The sequence below is a fragment of the Magallana gigas genome, chromosome 4 (assembly GCF_963853765.1).
Source record: "Magallana gigas chromosome 4, xbMagGiga1.1, whole genome shotgun sequence".
Lineage (NCBI taxonomy): Eukaryota > Metazoa > Mollusca > Bivalvia > Ostreida > Ostreidae > Magallana > Magallana gigas.
In genome coordinates, this window is record NC_088856.1 from 10,461,645 (window position 1) to 10,483,915 (window position 22,271).

Below are 22,271 nucleotides of genomic sequence, written 5' to 3' on the forward strand. Positions count from 1 at the left end.
AATGTTCCTTAATGTGAAAATTATTCTAGCGCATACGGCCGTAATATGTATATAACACGAGCATCATTATAGGCTGTGATATTTATGATTTATTTGGAAAGTTGAAGAATCTTAGAATTTGAATTTCACAGAATTCAGAGCCGTTACCTTCCATCCATGACGGATGATTCTAAGCAGGATTTGTGATCATTACACGTTTGCTCAGACACAATACATATATTAGACCGAGAAACAAAGATCAAAAGCCCTGTCTATTTGCATGCAAAATGTTCACATTACAAAAGAAAATGAATCGTAAAATCAAATTAAACAAAATTAAAGAATTCTTAGTAGATCTTCTGTTCTTTTTTTTTCAGAATTTGTTTAAAAACTTCAATGCTTTTGGTCCTCTAGGTCAAGGTCATTCATCAAATTCAAGGTAAAACACTGGTTTATAACGGTTATATTTATGATCATTATGTCACGTGACCCCGATCAAGCAGTAATGGAGCAGTATTTAGAATTGCAGTGACTGAAATTTTGAAGACGTGCCTCGTGCTTTTTAAGATGCATATGCCGTTAAGATCGGATAAGCCGATACTTTGTGCATTAATTGTAATCTGCCTCTAAAATGCATTTAAAAGTCTGTTTTTAGTTTCCCTGTATCATATTCAACATGTGATCATTACATAAGATAACAAATTATTGGAAAAAATTGGACGGAAATATGCGGATCATTCGACCCCCACAGCTGTATAAGATCGCATCATTATCCTGAGCCATGCAGAGGCATCCAACACATGTCAAAGTCTTCTCTTCCCACCCGCTTCATTAAAAATCTTTGGAGTTTTTAAGACATTCTAAAAAAGTCAACATATGTTAAACACGTGTTTTGGCAAAAATAAAACAAGAAAAAAAAAACCCATCTGCGGAAGGTTAACCGATAGGTTTAAGAGTGAGAGCGAAAAACACACACAGAAGTGTGAAAAAGGGAAGGCAAACCCTCGTCTTCATTCTTGTTCTTTTGAGAAAATCTTGTCTTAAATCACTATTACAGAAAGAGCCCTGTCATTATAAAAGTCCAGTGTCTTCACGATCTGGCGGAGGCATGCTTTATCATTGAGTCAATACCCAATCGCGGAAAGAACATGTCATTTCGTTACAACCAAAACGGCAACACGACAGAACCCCCGTGTGCGCAAACAAAAACCAAACACCTGAGAGAATTAGAAATCAAATCATTTATTATACCCAGAACGTGCCTGACAGCGGTTTTCTCATCACCTGTTTCCATTACTACAAGAATATCTATTCTTATGCCAAAAGAAGGACAAGATACCCCCTCCCCACCCCACCCTCACCCAACGAAATAAGGGGGTGAACCTTTCTATCAGAAGAAGGAAGGATTGTCAATCGGGGGAAGAGAGGGGACAACACATCGATAGAAATCTACCTTTGCACCTTTTTCTGAGTAGTAAGAATTATGGCTGAATTTATCATAGGGACAAATAAAAGCTTGGTATCGATCCGTTCTGTAAGCCGTATAGGCGTCGATTGCTGCTAGTCGTTGCCATACAAAGTGTTGTTGTACACCGAAGGGTCATGTTCAAAGTGTCCGGGGGTTTTGAAAAACAAATAAAACTTAAAAACGAGATCATTAAAGAGGGCTATGGTTTAAAAACATTTTCTTGAACCTTTTTTAACGCTTCTTTGCCTGTGTATTTAAAAAAGCAATTGTCTTCACTGTTGGCTTAGATGATAATGAGCTGTAAGTTTTTATAGAAAGTGAAATACATATTGTTTATTAGACAATGAATTATAAGGATAGCAGCCTAGACTAATAACATACCAATGTATGCAGCAAACATAAAAAATTAGCAAATAAGACTATGTATAGATTACTACAGTTTATTTGCTATGATAATAACGAAGATATTTGTACTAAACATAAGGTTAAAGACCTACCACTTTGACAAGAGGTAAATCAATCGAGAAAAATTATTATATGTACTGCATATCTTCGTTTCACAATAAGATTCATGACTATAGGAAACGCTCTATGGCTGTCTTTAAATACTTAGACTTACAACTTTATTGGGTCCCATACACATGCTTGCTTTTCAGAAGAAGGTTCAAGCGAAACTCATCTTAGAGTGAAAAACATATTGAAAAATATATATCACGTGTAAGTAAAGCTCTCTTTTAATTTTATTATTTTTCGGCGAATCCATTAATAAAATCATAAATTCTATGACGGACCAGGTGCAATAACGTATATTTTTAGCTGATGCAGGTTGACAGGTGCTTTAAAATAAATGAGAAAATCATTAATATATTCGGCCTACATATTACATTTATGGGCAATATTCTGTCGCGCTAGTCATGGATGTCACCTCTCTGTAGGGGAGGAAAGGTAAGTTGTGAGGACCCAGACTCGCGACCCGTTAATACAACACCCAACCCACGACACAATCTTAAAGTCACGGAGGAGAAACTCTTGTGTAACTTTCTTAGTGTTTATTGCTATATATACACTAGTACGAGGTATACAATGCACCTCGGTCACTGTGGTCGACAAATTAACAATCAGAACTTCGTTAAACTTTCATTAAACTTTCATTCATGATTTGTTTATGTATGAATTATTATTTAGTAAAGAAAAAAATCCAAAATATTTTAGCTTTGAAATTGGACTATTTTTCTATATTTGTATATAGAGCTCTTCTTTCTAAGGAGATAAATATAGTCTTTAATTGGCCACGACCATCCAGCCCTCTTAAATTAGAAACTGCGTGTGTTGTTTTATATGCAACTTTTTTTGGTGAGTATATCTTTTCTAATATCAATATACAAATTGAAAGAAAGGTGTGATATATTCTTTAACTGATTTCATGTAAATGTACATGTGCATAAAGTGAAAACCCGCGATCTGTTCTGCAACGCCTAAACCGATTAGACATAACATTTTGCAAAAGGGATAATTTTTAAAAGATAAATATAATAAAACCAGAGAAAACATGTAAGGTTTCACACTGTTGTGGAGCTCAGATGAGTGACAGCTTGAGGGGTTTCTACAATACTTTGCAGAACACACACATACACTTTAAGTGATTTGAATATATTAACTTACATCACATACCCTGGCATGCTTTGATCAATTGTGAAACCCGGGAGAACACCTGAGAAAATAAATTTCGGAGATTAAAGATGCCAAATAACAAGACTGCGAGAATTAAACGGGATAATCCACGACGGGCTCCGCCATTGTTCGGGGAAGATACGGCAATTATTCAGGGTTATGCAATTTACAGGAACTTGTGGAAAATTGATTTTACTTAAATTTCTAAAAATAATTTCATACAAAATGTTGATAAGAGAGAGAGAGAGAGAGAGAGAGAGAGAGAGAGAGAGAGAGAGAGAGAGAGAGAGAGAGAGAGAGAGAGAGAGAGAGAGAGAGAGAGAGAGAGAGAGGTGTCTGCAAATGATAATGGTCAGACGTAGCACGGTACTATCTACAGATACTTGTCTTTTAACCGATATTATGTCAGTTAAAAAGCAAATTGATTTTTGGTGTTCTCGAAATAAGTTCTATGAACAATCACTGATCTGTTGTGAATACAATTGCAAAGTCTATAAATCCATTGTTTCATTAATTTTATAGTGTATCTCTTCCTTCCAAGTCGTGTTCAGCATACTAGTATAGTAATTTTTTCATTGATTTGCATTATTTGCATTAGTATAATGAAGATTTTGCTATAGGAAGCTTTAAGCAGCCATATAAAAAGGACAACTTTTACTGGGAATAATGATATTAATAAATATTGTGACAGAGAACCAGGTATTTGATATATATATGTGTAATAATGTTAAACATTTTTTAATTTCCACACTCATTAGTACAGAAAGAATTTTAATGATATTCAATAAAAACGCATAAAAAAAAATGACAATGATTAAAGTGATTCAGACTTTTGTTGAAGTTCAATTCCCTTTTACAAGTTTACACCTACGTTTTATGTGCAGTAGAAACATGTGTCAGTGTACTGATGTGGAGCTTCCAATATTGTTTGGAATCTAAATTGAAATATGTTTTTCATGTGCATAACCATCATTTATGCATGATGAAACCATGAAAAATGTATTATCAGCTACATATGGAAGTTGTAAATACATTTTGTACTCTATATATATATTTATAGTTATATGTCCTGTATACTTTTTTTTTTATCGCGCACCTCCTCATTTTTAACAAAAAACACGTAACTTTTGTGCCAATTACCGAACAGACACGGAACTCTCGAGAACAATTGAGACTGGGTGTCACTAATTTTTTTTTTTAATTCACTTCTCAATTTTAGAAACTTATAACAAGTGCAGAAGTAATAAACTTTTAAAACGTTTTTAAGGACAAATTTAAAGAAGGAAAATAAGTGAATTAAAGTCAACATAAGAGCATGCGTTGAAAAGCGTATTGTTAATTAAACAAATTCACGTTCTCTTATAATTTCGATTTTGTATATCACATAACAGGGGAAATCAGAAATTACAAATTTAGATATACACGTGTATGGAATTGCTGCGAATGAATGTAAAAACTTATATATATATATAAGTTCTTGATATGGTGTACTTAATATATTTAGATATCACTACAGCAAATCCAACATCCAAAAAAATAAATAAATAAATAAAAAATAAACCAACGGAAGGCAACTGTTGTATTATCCTCAAATATAAATCAAATGATTTTCTACTAAAAAAAAAAGCAATCAGACCACCCATTATATAACTACACAGCAAAAATCATTCATACGAACTTATCTTTCAAGTGTAATTTTTCTCTGAACAATGATTTTAGATATACACGTGTATGGAATTGCTGCGAATGAATGTAAAAACTTATATATATACAAGTTCTTGATATGGTGTACTTAATATATTTAGATATCACGACAGCAAATCCAACATCCAAAAAAATAAAAAAATAAATAAAAAATAAACCAACGGAAGGCAACTGTTTTATTATCCTCAAATATAAATCAAATGATTTTCTACTAAAAAAAAAGCAATCAGACCACCCATTATATAACTACACAGCAAAAATCATTCTAAAGTACAACTAAAAAAGGGCAACCATAAAATAGCAAATGGTAATCAAAACCCATCAAATACGCAACCAAAATTAAGCAATTAGAAGGAACTAAACAACTCCTTGCAATCAAAACAACTACATTGAAACAATAAACAATACACACAACTAACAACACATCCTGACAACCTACTCAGTCTGACGTCTGGATGACAAAACCGACAACACAACCGGCCGGGTAATCGATCAAACAATAAAAATGTAACACAACTAAACAGGACCCCCGGACAACCCATTAACCATGAACCACAGCATCGACAACACAACCGGCCGGGTAATCGATCAACCCATAAAAACGTAACACAACCAAACAGGACCACCGGACAACCCATTAACCATGAACCACAAAATCGACAACGTAACATATGCAGGTTATCAATATACTGGTGCTTCCTACAAACCTATCCAATGAACAACACAACCAACGACACAACAGAAAACCCGTTCAATCTGTATTACAGAATCACAACATGTCAATAACGCTACCACAAAACTAGATAACTAACTATAATTTTAAAACCAATATCAAACAAACAAAACTAAGATCAACAAAATCGACCAGTTGGACAACCGACTGCAAGTTCACTCAAAACACTACAAATTTACAATGCAACCAGACAACCATTCATACCAGCAACCCCGCAACAAGATAACCATCGCGGCACACGACATATTTGGCTATGAACAATGATACAGAATCGTGCGCTGAGAGCATCTCTGTACGAGAAATATTTAATTTCTTCGGTGGACAGCTGTTCCATCATTGACTAAACCTTGGAGTAGGTTTGGGTACTTTTGCCTGTCGGTGACTCAGGGGGTATACTTTGATTTGCAATATGTGTACAAGGACGGACCGTGCAATATAACTGCTTCAAACCAAGGTGTTAAATACTCGAAAGAGAAGTGGAAAGGAAAAGCAAATAGAAAAAACACGGCTTTCTCTGCACAGGAAATTAAAATCGGCCATTAAACAGGAGCAGAATGTCAATTGGCTCTTTTATTTCTTTTTATTCTTTCAATTCTGTGGATTTTGAAAGGCTGTATGATTCTTTTATTAGAAAAACTTAACACCCTTTTGGCATAATCCACAATCATAAATTGCGTCTGATATGAGTATGACTAAAAGCATTAAGATATATGCATTTGAAACTGGATTTGCAATGAAACAACACCTTAAAAATAAAAAAAAAAAACTTGAATTATGAAGAATATAAATCAAACAATCTAATATCTGAACAACTTTCTTTCCAAATAAGAACACACAGAACTTTGCCAGTTCATAATAAATCTCCGACAATAGCTTTTAGTCTAATGAAATACTGAAAAACATTGTTAACACATGCGAAATTATGACATTATCACTCGTTTATTTCAAATTTCACTCAGTTTTTGTGAGTGTCATATTTAAGAAGCCGTATTTTTATTGTATTTTCCCTTTTGTTTGTAGGGAAAGTAAGACATCTAAAAATATTTATCCAAAAACTGGAATGCAGGTTACTTTGTATTTTGTGAAATAGAAGATGGTAATTATTCGACTGCATTACTTTATTTGCAAATTACCATTTTTAAGCACTGGGCCAAGTGTTGTGTTTCTTAGCAAATGACATAGGAAGAAGATTTATGAAGTGGTGCAGGGGATGATATTTAGTACATCTTTATTCTGATGTAACCGAAGATTCGGCAGAACATCGGCCATTGACAAGATACAAACAAGCAGTCAGAAGTGATTTATACTCAGACAGTCCATAAATTTAATTTCATACTACAAGTGGTAGATTTTCTTTCATTTTCACTTCAACAACCAATTACCGAATGATATAACTTATTTCACAGTTCGCCATAAGGTCGGGCTACCTTAACTAGAAGTTCATCAAATGTTGAAAGTATTGTGATATCAACCCAGGTGCACGGAACTCTTTAATAACCGTATCCTCGTTGAGATGTTAAATATTTCACACACATTGATTTAAGGCGCACCCCTACCAAGGATTAAATAACCTGCCCAAATTCATCTCTCCCTCGTGGATTTAGTAACGAGGGTGTTGTGCTTTGCATCATCAAAATAGCTAGACACAACTTAAATGCACGTACATTTAATATGTGCAATTTTGAATAAATATTTCATATTAATGTTGAAAGATAATTAAGACATGATACTCTATCCATTTGACTAAATTATAAATTAAGTTCTATGCACTAATTGGTTCTATCAAGTTCCTATAATACTTTTTTTGCGATGACACTGTAAAAACAGAGATTTTATTTCCGCGATGTTTTAACTTCATTTCCTCTTTGGCGGCAAACATGAAAGTCTCCCAGTATGTTTTAGCATGTATATATAAGTATTCAGGATAATAACCGGGAAATTCAACTTAAAACACTTCCTTTATGCGATCAGTACCAAACATATACTGATATGAAAGTTCTTTTACATACCAAAATATACCGTTTTATTGTCAATATATTTTCAGCACGAAAATGTTGTGGATACATCGACAGGTTTACACGCGCGTCTGTTTATTTATCTTGGTGGGGTGTTGGTTATAGGGTATATAAATAGGTGTTTAATTTTATCTAGTTAATTGTGAGATATCGAATTAACAACAATTTACACTATCATAATTAAAATTGATTTTGATTTTCCCCTAAACGTTATGACAAGAGGGACGATATACCAGAAAACAAGCGCCAAACCACTAGGCTAATTTCTTTTTTACCAAATCATTACTGAATTAATCATATCATACAGCATACAACTATTTTTCACATAAACGGATTGCTTACAAAAAATATGACACAAAGCGACTTCATCTTGGCAATTAATTGATCCCAGTTTTAATTGGCTCACAGAAAACAGGCCTGATCGCCCATCTTCTCAAAGGTCTTTGTGTCTTTCTTATGGTTAAACCTCTCCAATTAAAAATTTCCCTAGATCTCTGTATTTATCAACCACTTAACGAAGAGCTAGCTCGATCGGGTTTTGTAATATTACGCACATACTCATACCGTCTTCTTCGGCGATACCTATAGTCAACTTTCAAAAGCTTTGAATCGCAGACGTTCGAAAAACGATTTTTTTTTTGAAATTGATGAACAGAGAAACAAATTTAAAGTAAATATTGAGAAAATCGACAGCTAGTTGTGAATCACTTGCACTCTTTATACTCGGCATAAAGGCGTTTTCAGAGAGCAATTTTCACTTTAACTTGCACCTAATGGTACTAAACATTTGGTTTTGACGCTGGCGCTTTGAGTCAGTCACAAATATTGGTCAAATATTTCCCCGCCATTTCATCAATCACAGAAACGCTTGAGTCCGCGACATTTCAAAAAATTCTTAATCTAATGAATACTTGTTATACTATGTCATCTAGAAAATTCTGGATAAATAAAAACCCGATTAATTGAAAAAGTTTTGACCCGTCGAAAGGAGAATCTGTTTTTAAAAAGGTCATTCCGAATTCCGGTCGTGATGGGAGACATTAAGGAGCCCCATCGCGAGGGTCGGCGCGGTGCATGATGGGATGCGGGCCCAGACAAAACCGATCAGGACCCACTTACAATAACAAACGGTGCCTTCCTCTTCTGTGTATGTTAGAACACCTTGATTCAATTCTTGTGCAACTTAAAAATAATCAATTATACACTGGTGTTAATAATTGAAAATCTAATAAAGAAAACCCCCGCACACACTGAAAATACACTCCATTTTACGATTCCCTTTAGAAAAATAGAAAGGTCCAATACATAAAGGTTATGCACACCATGAAATATGAATTACATTTTATGTACAATTTTTATTATCTATTTATGACTTTCTTCCCTTATACTACTGCATTTGATCATTTACAAGTTGATATGCATCCAATACCTTTCAATCTAATCTATAGGAAATTTGGCTCGAGTTTTATCAAGATCTGATGAGATTTGGGCTTGTGTCAGGCTTAGCTGTTCTATAAGTACTCGTATCAACAAATATCCCCATATACCGTGTTCTTGATCCGAATTTGCTCCAAAATCCGCCACTTAGCGTACTCAAACATTTCACGCGGCGAAAAACAACAGTCAACCGGATTAGAATCGAAAAATCTTAATTGAAAAGTTGTAAATGAGAGCTCTTGAATCTAAATACCCCTTGCTTTTACTGAAAACATATGGAAATATACAGCTTCTCATACCAGGTGCGTTTATGTAATGGATTAGCGATCGAACACCCGGAACAAAAGCCAAGGAACGGGGTACTCCCAGTACAAACAGACGGGCAGGTCGGTACAAAGGCGGGTTCTTTGTGCCCTACTGGGCGGTAAATACGGATGTATTTTGGTTCACTTTCAGCAAATCAATATATACCTACAAAGATTTGAGTATACATATATATACGTATATCTATGTCCTACTTACAGAGCCAGCCAGCACCTCGCTATTGTCCGTGCTGTAGATATGTGTGTCAACATTGTTACTCAGAGGCAGGGATTTGTTTGACTAGGTTATTAATCATCGCAACAATCTTTTATATATCACTTTAAGTATATTTTGAATAAAGAAAAAAATCAAGGAGGTTTATGCATTTTTTCTTCAAAATATGTATATACTAGTATTTGATCACGTTGATTTATTATCTATTTCTGTTTTAAGTGCGGTCCACTACCTATAACATATTAAACTGAATTCAACAGTCGTATATTTCACTTAAATTATACTATGCAGGAAAGTGTATGTTTAGTAAATACATAAAGTAGTCAATATAATTATTGTCTCAATTTTCACGTATATAGCTGCTACACATAGAATATTTAAAGTAATATCATTATTTTCAAAATTAAACAATTTTGATTCTTTGCGGGAAAAAAATCTGCACGAATCTTTATTTTTCATTTGAATCTGTATACTCAGTAAAATGGCAAAATTAAAAAAAAAATTATTAAAATCTTACTTAAGTTTTTGATAATTTTTAAAAAGTGTTTTGTGTTGATTTGATTGAAGGAAATGTCTCCCGAACATAGCAAATATTTTCTTTAAATATTTTTACGACGGAGCAACCTTGTAAAAATGTATTAGTAACATAGCAACAGGTTTACAATGCACAGAAGATTAATGTAATCCAAAAGAAGGAAATTGTTTAAACACCTTTCTACTACATACATATTCAGGCAGGGGAACACTTGAAATATTTGAGCACGGACATGCTACTTGAAATGTGAGAAAGTGTCCAATTGAGTCCACACAAGAGGTTGTACCCGGTGTGAAGTGATCACGTGACAGCTCCGATCCCGACATAATTGAAAGGGACAAGGGTCATCGTTTTTAAATTTTTCTCAAGCAGGTTCATTTTGAACAAAAATTGAAAAATCGGTTTATGAAATGGTTGTACCCGGTGTGAAGTGATCACGTGACAGCTCCGATCCCGACATAATTGAAAGGGACAAGGGTCATCGTTTTTAAATTTTTCTCAAGCAGGTTCATTTTGAACAAAAATTGAAAAATCGGTTTATGAAATAAGATTTAAAAAAAGGATATTGAATGATATTTTTTTTTATATGAAAGAGCGATTGATTTAACAACTGTGAATTTTTCAATTAAAATTTGCAATATAAAAAGCAAGTTTCAATTAACTTTGATATCCTTTTTAAATAAATGAAAGAAGATGGGCTGGATTTAAGGAACAAACTTTTAATGTCCTTAAAACTGTTCGACTTTAAACACTTAAAAGTGTTGTTAAGTAGAAAACTAACAAATTAACTTATTGATACAGTAAGACCAAGGTTTTCTTTTTCTTTTTTATCTTTTTACAAGGCATATCAAATCTATAACTGACACCCCATTTTAATTACCTGCTATTTCTAGGATCAATATCAACGTAACACTGCATTTAATAAAAAATTAATCATCTACTTCAAAAATGATAAGAAGCTATCTATATGCTTTGAACAAAAAGTATGAAATGTTAATAAGAGGTAAACTTGAGAAACAAGAAAAGATTGGGGTGAATCAATCGCCGAGCGATCCAACATTGCTATCTGGCGGTCGTCCAGATAGAAGCCTATAGAAAAGACTTTAATCTCAATCCGTTCACGATTGGGCCAGAACATGGCGTCGTTTTCACACCTGGGTCGCACAATGTCAACAATCTGAGACTGAATTAATAAGACGTATTGTTCAAATGATTCAAACTTTTCAAAGATTTAACAGCTCCTAATTCAAATTCCCCGTATTGAAATCTCGTGTTGACACTAAGGATTCCTTTTGAGGATTGCAGAAAGAGATTTCTCTTTATTTCATTTTGCAGAGGGAAGATAAAAAAGGAAAGAAATTGAATTTGTTGAAAAAGCAATTAAACAGAATGTTGAGAATTTTTGGATGAGTCGCGTTGAGCAGATTACGGATACTGAAGCACTCCACCAAGACACTCTAACACGTGTTTAAGATGGGTCCAATTAGAGGCACACCAATTTCGTAATTTATCCATATGTACCTTTATATTATCAAGGACAGCTGTAACCCCACGCTGAATTTCCTCAGTATAGGAATGCATGCATGATGTTACTTAAATTATGAATCATAAACTGACTTTATATGAAATAAAAACCTCATTACGAAAGGTGTGTGAATGCAATACATGAATACAGTAACGAAAAATTACAAGTTAAACACGCGATCTATGGAGAATTCTTTCGTGGACTGTGCACAAAGTTTGGTAGGGCTATACGTGTTTGACTTGAATTAATGATTGAAGCTGAATAGTGTATTAAATTCACATGACGTTGCCGTTTTCTGACCAACTGTAGGATGTGGATTGTGTATTTAATCAATATCATTCACCACCCACCCCGAGTATCACTATATAGGCGCGTGTAATATATGACATGCGCGGATCCAGAATTTTGTACAGGGGTTCGAGGGATGAATATTATGTCAGGGGAAAGTCCGAGGCCTTTTTGATAATTTTACTAAAACGATAGTTTTAGATTTTCCAAGGGAGGATCCCGACCTCCCCATCTACATGTAAATCCGCGCACGCTGTACTGGTGACACTTTTTTCAGACTGATTTAGGATCCAGGGACATTTAAAGCCGTTGAAACCAAAGAAAGACAACTCCTAAAGGAATGACAATACCCTAGCCACTAGCTCTGTAAAAACTATCCTGTATATCTAGCTAAGCCAAGCTTATTTTTAAACTTAAATAAAGAAGAAGAAAAAAGAATATATTTTGTAAATTATGTAAATAAAATCAATCCTGAGTAAATAACAACACACGCAATATCTTCGTAGGTTGACAGAAATGTTGTATACGTTCGAGTGCTTTTCGGAAATCAGACACACATTTAATTACCTTTCTAATAAACGGTCCTTACACAGTATTTGTCACACAAGTTAAATCCCCCGCCTCCAAGACCCGCAGTTAATGATAAAAAAATTTAAAATACGTATGTCTTTTTTGTCTTCTATCGTGACAATGTTTTGTGCAAGTTTCATCCTAGATACTATAGTATTGTGTCCCGACGTCATAGCGGGACGATGATCTCGAAATAATATATTTTTTTTTTACTATAGAACTGCTGAAACGCTCACAGTTGGATACAAAAGGGACTAGGACTTTAGATTATTATTATTTCTTTCTTTTTTTTTTACTAATAAAAGCAAAGGAACCAGTACTTATTATACACGACCAAACATCAACGGCTGACTATTTTTTTTATTTGAACATATTTACTGTAATAAATTGCCACAAATGGACTGGGCACAAGTCATAAAAACTTAATCTGCCCTCCCCCCTAGTCAAAAATCGGCACAGAAAGACTGCCAGAGACTTCTCAAGTTGCATTTGACTCTTAGGTTGCAATAACGCAAGTTTAGTTCACAAAAATATGAAGAATAGAGAAAATATGTAACTGTTTGCTTCCAGAATTGATAACAAAATATGTATGAGAAATAAAGAAATCATGTTTTTCGATGTTTATAATGTTAAGCCTATAAAATGGCACAAGAAAACGATTATAATGACGTTGCGATAAGTCTATGGGTGCCCTAGGTCAATGGACATACGCAATGTTGACAACTTACCAGGAATAATATAATGATGCCATTTTCTGATCTAGAATATGCATCATAAATACCATTTTTGTAAATTTTCAAGATATGATTTGTTTTTCTTGTTGAGAGAGAAAAAAGAGGACAGGACAATGTTTATCAGACCAGCCCTGGTAATACATGTAGTACACAGAGAATATTTAGTTTGTCATGAGAAAAAAAAGGACCCCATTTTTTCGATGGTCTTTCACGCGTTCTTTATTTACATTATATGTCATTCAAACACAATCACTCTGAAATTCATACTGTGTACAATATTTTCTACAGTCACATTAAACCATACTGTAGTATCACATGATTAAACTGGTACTTTGTTTAGACAATGTCTGTATCGTCTGTAATACATCAATAATTTTAAAAGACATCCACTTTTATTCTCTCTTCAGTCATCAGGAATCTTTCTTTGTTTTACTGTCATCTTTACTTGCATTTTCTTTCTCCAAAAGCTCATACTAGAAATGAAATGCACATTTGATTGAGGCCTAGGTATTCACTGATCAAATAAAAAGTTCCTATGATATTTCTTTTAATATATTATAATTGATTTAAAAGAACAAGTGGTTCATGAACTTAACAATCATGTAAGTATAAAACAGACAAGTGAAAATTTATAGACATGCATTTGCAAATACATACAATACTGTTAAGAGCATTATTTATGGACAGTAAATTATAAGGTTTACAATTCTGAGTTATTTTCTGCAACTTGTACAATTTCTAAAACATTGAGGAAGGGGGGACTAGTATTGTGATGACTCTGATAGGAACTGTCAGAGATATTATCAGATTAGTCACACTGCATGAATAAAATTGTGTATGTTTATGAGGGTGACTGATGAGTATTTAAGATATTTGAAATTTTTAAAAAGGTGGGTGTGGGGCTATTGTTGAAGATTGATAAAAGAGATATGCCAAATATTTGGAATGTACTTCACTATAGTATTCTTTACTAGGAAACTAGACCAGAATACACAGATTAAACATTTTTTTCCAAGGAGGTGTTTTGTGAAGGGTTTGTTCAAACATGAATATATTAGGTCCATCTTTTCCAATTCAGACCAAATGGGTCATGAGTTTTCAAATTTGGTAAAGATTTCCTTGGTTATTCTAACATTTCCATTAGTTTGGCTCCTAGTTTTCATCTTTTATTGAAATTAAAATTAGTTTAAAACTATAACAGATGACCCACAAACAAAATAAAACAATTACCAAGAACAGTTATTCAGATGACAAAAAAAAGAATTCCAAAACCCTTACAGTGTCATATGCAATGAAAGAAATATTGAGCAAGCCCACATACCCCATGCTCCCTCATTACTTGACAACTAAAAACGTAATGAATGGCGGGGTATGCATTAAACACACAAAACAATTCAACAAAGAGGCATAACTCCCCCCCAAAAATCATCCCATCTTAACTTCCACCCAATGCCAGTACTCTAAATTGAAAGAGCCAAAATTCCTTGAAAAATAATGGAACTTGATTATTCAAAAAAATTCTGTGCAGTAGTTTAAGGGGAGTTTCCTTTCAAAAAAAAGGACTGATGGACTGACTGATGAGTGGGTCAAAAACATTATACCTCACCAACAAATTGCCCGGGGTATAATTACAACAGATGTAGCTACAATGTGAGAAGTGTCTGATGGATTTTCTCACCCCAATTTCCAGCCTCCTTCTGACATCCTCCCAATGGAAAATATCCTGTGTCATCCCATATTGTTTTAAAAATAAATAAAATGCTCCCCCATACACCAGCCTAGAACAAAGTTATGAAATCGATCAAAATTGATTATTGTATAAGTTCATCACTGTACATGTATCTTGAAATGAAAAACACACATTAAGACTGGAAGTTTTGATAAAACCTTTAAATTTCTATTAATAAAATAGTATCATTCTTTTTTCTTAAAAATAGCAATGATATAATATCAATATAATTACTTTAAAGGTGTTTCTTTTTTTTTAAAAGAAAAAATTAGATGTAAAAAAAAAACTTTTTGTAACATTACTGGTGGTGAAAAGTTTCTTTTCAGAGAAAATAGGAAGCTTGATCAAAGATCGGGTAATCAGCTTACCCAATAAACCCGGCTACAGTTCCCCCTGCAATCATGGCCCTGGTACCATCTACAAACTTGTTCAGGGCACCTGCTACCGCTGTAAATAGATACGTTATAAAACAGCCTCAAGATTATGATAATTAGAAAATGAGGATTAAGATAAGCTAAAATGAATTTCAATGTATAGATAATTCAATAATGGATCCATAATATATTTTATAACTTTTTACAGAAAAATCTCTGTCAATTGAGTCATTGTTTTGTTTTTATAACATTTTGTTGACAATTTCACTCTAATATATATATTCTTAACAAAGACACAAGACTTACCTCCCCCTGCTGCGTAATACATTGGACTGGATTTATTGTGGTACGTCGCTAAACTCTGGTTTACCAACCTATGACAAAATTAATTCCTTGTGTCATAAAGTAACTGTGTACATATAAGTATTGTTCATCATTCAGTGCATCCAACTGAAATTAAACTCAACATCCAAAATGCTGGAAGTATCTGACGAATTGATCCATAAATATTTTCCTTTTCTCGGGATGATTTGAGACACGTTATATTTCATGAACATGTCAATGTAATGAAAATCAAATCTTTGATCTGCTTTGACAAATTTGATATCTGGTGACATTGAATTTGTCGGAGCGAATTGAAGATCTGACAATGTAGCGGCATTGAATTTGTCGGAGCAAATCAAAGATCGGATTTTAATCAGATTGATGTAAATGTTCAATTTTTAGGAAAAACACATTTACATAAGATAAATTTAAATACAGCGTTTTGCATATGCATCAGCCATCTAATATTATTTTAAACAAGCTTACATTCTGCACTTAGATATTGACTATTAATACATTTTCACAAGCAACAAGTTGAAACAGAAAGCAAATTAAATATCCAAATATAATCCAATCTTTTTTTGATCAATCAAGTTGCATATTACAATTAAATGATAATCATTTCTATCAAAATCATTTGTTTTCCCTCGGACTGAAATGAATATACTGGGTTGATCAATCAGCTTCGCCTCACCATCTTTGAGATTGATCAACCTTACCGGTATATATTTCTGTAGTCAGTCTGTAACAAACTTCATTAGTAATAATATTATATAGCCAATTAAACATGAATATATGTAATATAAACAAACAATCTTTATATATGTCTAATTTAATTAGCTTTTAATTTGATTTCAATTAAGCTGAACATATGAATGATAAAATTTTTCCTTCTAATGAAATTAATGTAACATTGATTTCATTAAATACTTACAGAATACATGTAAAAAATCCACCAAATTTGAATCCAGCTTTAAATGCTGTTCTAAATAAGTCTAATAGGAGAATGTCATATTTATACATCTGAAAAATGAAAAATGTAATGTAATTAAGGTTCATGTATATATGCAATTTCAAGAAAATATTTTTTATGTATAGTGATACATCTACCTTCATGCATAGGTAAATACATGTAAAAGCAAATAGAAACCATCAGATAAAACACTATTTAATCCCAACAAAGTTCAACTTTCTATATATATATATTGGTATTTTTTCTGCTTTTACATTGATTTGATCATGTAACAACCAAGTCCATATTCAGTAGAACTTTTTAACACTGCTATCTAATACTTATTCACTTACCTAAGAGAAAGACAAATCATTCAGAATCATTAATATAATTGTGTTTTTATGAATAGAATATTAAATGCAACGTTGAAAGAAAAGTGCATGCAGTAATCATTGTAACTTCCATTAAAAAGTTCACGCAAAATTGAACATTCTTGGTATTCTATAGGTTCATTAAAGAAAACATATTTGCAAATGTAAATATGTATATGTATTAAGGTTCCTCGACACACCAAAATTTTATTTTATGGATCGATAGAGAATATTTTTTGAAACATGATTCCACAAAACAGAGATCAATATCGGCTTTCAGTTATTTTATACGAATTTTTTTGTATTTTTTCAGTGAAATAGGAAAAACTGTTTTGCAGACAAATAGAATATATTAGAGCTTAAAACTTGTTGTCAATTAATGTGTAATATAATTACAAATGAATTCATGCCAAAGATCGTTTGGTCAAGTGTTTAATTTTTTAATTAAAAAAATATTTCTGAAAATCAAAATTGTAATTCTTTAATATCTTTTTAATCTATGGATAAAATTTTTAAAATAACATATAGTCACATAAACTATTTACTAAACAATGATATTTTACAAAGAAATTGAAATGAAAATGCAAAATTTTGGGAAAATTGCTATTTATCATATTTGAACCGATCCCGATTGAAAAAAAACTGATCCCGATCAGAATTATTTTGAAATTGAAATTTTACAAATAAACTGCAGTTTTTTTTCTAAGTAATTGATATAAATTATGAAGTTACTAAATGACGAAACCATTTTACAGCTAAACAACCTGAAATTTTTGCAAAATTCTGATTCATTCTAACTTTATGTGATTTCATTCGGGATCAGTTTAATTACAATCGGGATCGGTTCGATTTTAAAATTTTCCATTTATACTTTAATTTCACTATTTGGTTTCAATTTCTTGTTGAAATATGGTTGTACAGCAATTGTTAAATGCGAGTAACAGTTTATCTGCAGTTTTTATCCATAGATTTAAAAAATATCTACAATCCTTTTTTTTCATTTTCATAAATATTTTTTTTACAAAAATATTTCAAAGTTTATCTGGCCGTTTTTGATATATATTTATAGATAATTGTATTGTGCATTAATTGATAACAAATTTTTAGCTCTAATATATCTTGTTCGCAGCTAAAACGATGTTTCCGGTTTCTATAAAAAAATTCATATAAAATAATCAGAGGCCGATATAGGTGTCATTTTTGAATAATCATTTCTCAAAGAGAATTCTTCATCGAACCATCAAATAATGCATTGGTGTGTCGAGCCACCTTAAGTACATGGATAAGCACATTGATAGATGTTTGGATATAGGTGATCACTTACTCTTGCCATTCTCAGATTCTTCCTTTGAAATTTCACTAGTCCTCTTTCTGGACTTTTCAAGAAGTCAAATTTAGCACTGGGGTATCTTAGACCCGCTATTATCATACCAGAGAAGAGTGTCACAGGTGCTGTCAAGCTGAGCACATTGTGCAAGTCTGCACTTATCACTGACATTGGTCTAAATAAGAAGAAAATTGAAACAAATTACATATATGCAAAGATATACATGTAATATACATATTGATGTTTTCACATCATTGTTGTTTTTCTATATGTTTTAATTCATTTTTTTCACAAATAAACCATTGATAGCATATGCTCTTAATGTGTACTTTGATTGGTCCATAAATTTGTTAATATAGAGGGAAATCTTAAATAAGCGTATATTCAATAAGCTAAATCCTAAATTATGGAATTTGTTAAAATTGACATCTGTTCAGTACACATCCTCAAAAATATATTTCAAATGTTAGACAAAGCATTCCACTGTAGAAAATCATGGCAAAACATCAGTCATTTTTCATTCAAAACCAAACAAATCCTAAAATAAGAACGTATGTACATGTTTATAGTATTACATACTGATATGAATACATGTGTTTTAGCCTGCCTAATCCAGTTTCTTTAGCTATAAATCTATCGACTTCCTCCTTAGATATTGGGGAATCCTGGCCTTTAGATATTGGCAAAAAAAGTGATAGGGTATCTGTATCATTTTCTTGTGGGGTTTTATTCCAAAATCCTCGAATGCTTGAAAATAAACCATTTTTTTCCACTGGTGCCTCATTGGAAGTGGTGGTGTTTTCCATTGTCTGCTTATCATCCGATGACATATCCTATAATCTACAAGGAAATCAAATACTGGTACTTGGTCTGTACAGTACTCACCAGAAAGCATGAAACTTCATACTGGGCACTTTTTTGTTGCCCTTATCCCCAGTCAACATTTGCTATCAAAAGCTTAGCTCTATGTATCAGGGTTGGTATAATAACTTGCATAATTTGAACTGCAGTAGATTGTGAAACAGGCTTTATTTATATTGTCTGCAAAATTAAATATCATCAACCTAATCTTTATACATATAAGTAATATAAAAAGTAGTGGAATAAATACAACAATCTTTTTCATTTCAAAATGTAATATCATGTGGATCTATTTTTGTGAAAAGGTGAAGCTAGCTGCAGAACTGTAGCTCTCCGGGAAAAAAAATATTGACAGACCGGAGAGCTACAGGGCCACCCATTGAAAAAATTGTATATTTATTGCGCAGAAAAACGTGCGCTAGTTTTCGACTAATTTACCTTATTTATACGCAAATTCTGTGAAAACAATTAGTACCATTAAATTCTTCATGCAATTTACTACTGATATCATCTCTTTATTTGCCACAGACTTTCTCCCAAACACGCTACCGACCTCGGAAAATCAAGTATGTTGAATTTACATCGAGATCGAGAGTCGCCATTTTTACATGTAAACAAAGTGCACCACATGAATTTACGGGACTGGTGATGGTGTTTAAAAGACTATCCGAGGCAAGTGAAGAGACGATATCAATAGTAAATTGCATGAAGAATTTAATGGTACTAATTGTTTTCACAGAATTTGCGTATAAATAAAGTAAATTAGTTGAAAACTAGCGCATGTATTTCTGCGCAATAAATATACAATTTTTTCAATGGGTGGCCCTGTAGCTCTCCGGTCTGTCAATATTTTTTTCCCGGAGAGCTACAGTTCTGCAGCTAAGGTGAAGCGAGCTATAATGGCCAGTGTGGAAGAAAAAAAAACAAGCTAAAGCTAAACATTTAAGAATTTTTTTTTTACTGTATTCAAAATTCTTTAACTCTCGCATAGTCCTATGGAATTCATGGTTCTGTAAAGTTTGTCAAATTACTTGTTTTGAGAATTGCATAAGCTTTAGTTAGAACCAATTACAACGCCTTTGTATATTATCAGAGACATAAATATTATGTTATTTATGTCTCTGATTTTATTGAGAAATGTAAACAAAGAAATTGTTTTATGTATAACATCACAGTGAACTTACGTGTGTAATATTTCCAGTGTTACATGTACAGGTTAACCAAGCATGTGTATTTAAGTTTTTGAGAATTTAAGAGAAGGCATTGGGGGTGGGGACACAATTGCGTATAGTGGAATCTAATTGACAAGGGGTGTTATCTGCAGTTCTTGCAGCGCTCGCACCAACAGTTACACCGAAAAACATATAACAAATATGCGTGTTCATGATCCTACCTGATTTAAGCCGTGCAATTATCATTCATACTGAGAGTGAAAGTTTATTACACTGCACCGTATGAGAAAATTGGTATTTCATTACATTGGGTTTTAATTTCGTTATCACTGTATTACCCTAATGGGATTTAAAATCACATGTGAAAGTTTCGTTATTTGCAAGGACAAGACTCAATGTTGAATATACTTTTACTATTATAATCAAAAGTAAGCCAACAAAAAACGTTTAAGAAACTAAGATTCTCAAATTATAATTTTCGATCCAAATCACAAACATAACCCGGAATAATAATTAAAAAAATCCAACTATCTATCAAGTAAAGTAATAAACAAAAGAGTCACACTTAAATATTTACATTATTATCATAGTCCAAAGTTAAACAGTCCTTTATTTTTCTTCCTTAAGGAAACAAAAGCGAAATTTTCTTTTATACATACTAAAATTTAGTTTGTACAGGGACGTATATACTAACGTTAGTATATACGTCCCTGGTTTGTACATGTACCGTTGATTTCTATGCCATAGGCGTCGGAACCGGGGGGCCTTAGTCCTCCACTTGTTTTTGCAAAGTTAGACCTAACCATTAGGCACATAGCATCATAGAGGGTTCAGCCCCCCCCCCCCCCCCCACCTTCTCGCAGCAAAGATAATTGTTCCTAAATATATCTCGAAAGAGTGGGAAGTTGTAGCCAAGGTATACTAGCCCCCCCCCCCCCCCCCCCGGATTAGGATTTTCTTGATTTTGGGAATTAGTTTTTTTTCTCAATATTTCTAGGATTAGTCTAGCCCCCCCCCCCCCCACTTTCAATTTGCTTCCGACGCCAGTGTATGGTAAGATCTATCGGATAAACCCAATATTTTCAACAAAATTCAAGGGGCGAGGGGATTGTGGAGGGAGCTATTTGACATGAAAATAAAAGAAAATATTTTGTGTCGCCCATGATACTATGTTATCCGTAAAATCACAATGTTACTAAATTACTGAAGTTTTTATATTCTCCCTCCTTCTCAAGATATAACCAACAAACCGACCAAAATAAATTCCTCTCAATAAACGAAGGTATAGAAAAAAGGGAAAGAATACATATTAACTAGTAAACCACAGAAAAATAAATATAAACATGTAGAGATCGTCTTTTTGTCATACATGCATGTATCTTAAAGATTTATTCAAACACAATCCAAGGATTCAGGTTTTGACAAAGAGATCAATTTGGAAATCTGAACTTATTTTAGGCCGTAAAGTTGATTTACTTCTGTTACAGTTGTTTACTATATTATATTTTCATAATGTTCAAATAGTTCATGTCATTTATCAAAAGTTTAACACAATTCAAATCAAATTTTGAACAGCCATTCATTTCTAAGAATACCAGTATTGACGAAGTGTGCTTTTTGTTCCATCTTGTGCACAATTATGAAACAAACAAAATGTTCAACACTTCATCAATTCATCTGATGTATTACACATAACGACAAAACTGGCTAAAAAACAAACGGTTGGCGACGCTTCGTTCGCCCCGGGCCTCCAGACACAAGGCGGGGAGTATGAGCACCGATGTAACAGCTGATGATCACGTGACAAGAACAGACTGGGGCATCATCTGCTCGATATGATTATGACAACAATATATTGAGTTTCCCCAAGGCTGACAGATGAGGTAGGTTTGGCACGCTGCAGTGTTAAAGAATTTCAAATTTGTCAAAGCATGCAGACATTTTTTTTATTCCGTACACCGCTAT

At 33.1% G+C, this 22,271-nt stretch overlaps 1 protein-coding gene across 1 annotated transcript; it reads right to left on the reverse strand.

The window, feature by feature from the left end:
• Positions 1-13,310: 13,310 nt before the first annotated feature.
• LOC105349143 (RPII140-upstream gene protein) lies at positions 13,311-20,724 on the reverse strand. Its single transcript, XM_034448985.2, has 8 exons — positions 20,528-20,724; positions 18,853-19,113; positions 18,271-18,448; positions 16,558-16,646; positions 15,606-15,673; positions 15,294-15,372; positions 14,875-14,974; positions 13,311-13,669 (listed from the first exon to the last, which is right to left on the reverse strand). The coding sequence occupies exons 2-8, from the start codon at positions 19,101-19,103 to the stop codon at positions 13,607-13,609; spliced, it is 828 nt and encodes a 275-aa protein (XP_034304876.2). The 5' UTR covers positions 19,104-19,113; positions 20,528-20,724; the 3' UTR covers positions 13,311-13,606.
• Positions 20,725-22,271: the final 1,547 nt, after the last annotated feature.

Coding starts and splice junctions, on each gene's coding strand:
- LOC105349143 (XM_034448985.2), bottom strand. CDS start 19,103: ATGTCATCGGATGATAAGCAGACAATGGAAAACACCACCACTTCCAAT. Junction 18,449..18,852: donor AAACACATGTATTCATATCA/GTATGTAATACT, acceptor CTTCTTATTTAG/ACCAATGTCAGTGATAAGTG. Junction 15,373..15,605: donor GTATTACGCAGCAGGGGGAG/GTAAGTCTTGTG, acceptor ATCTATTTACAG/CGGTAGCAGGTGCCCTGAAC.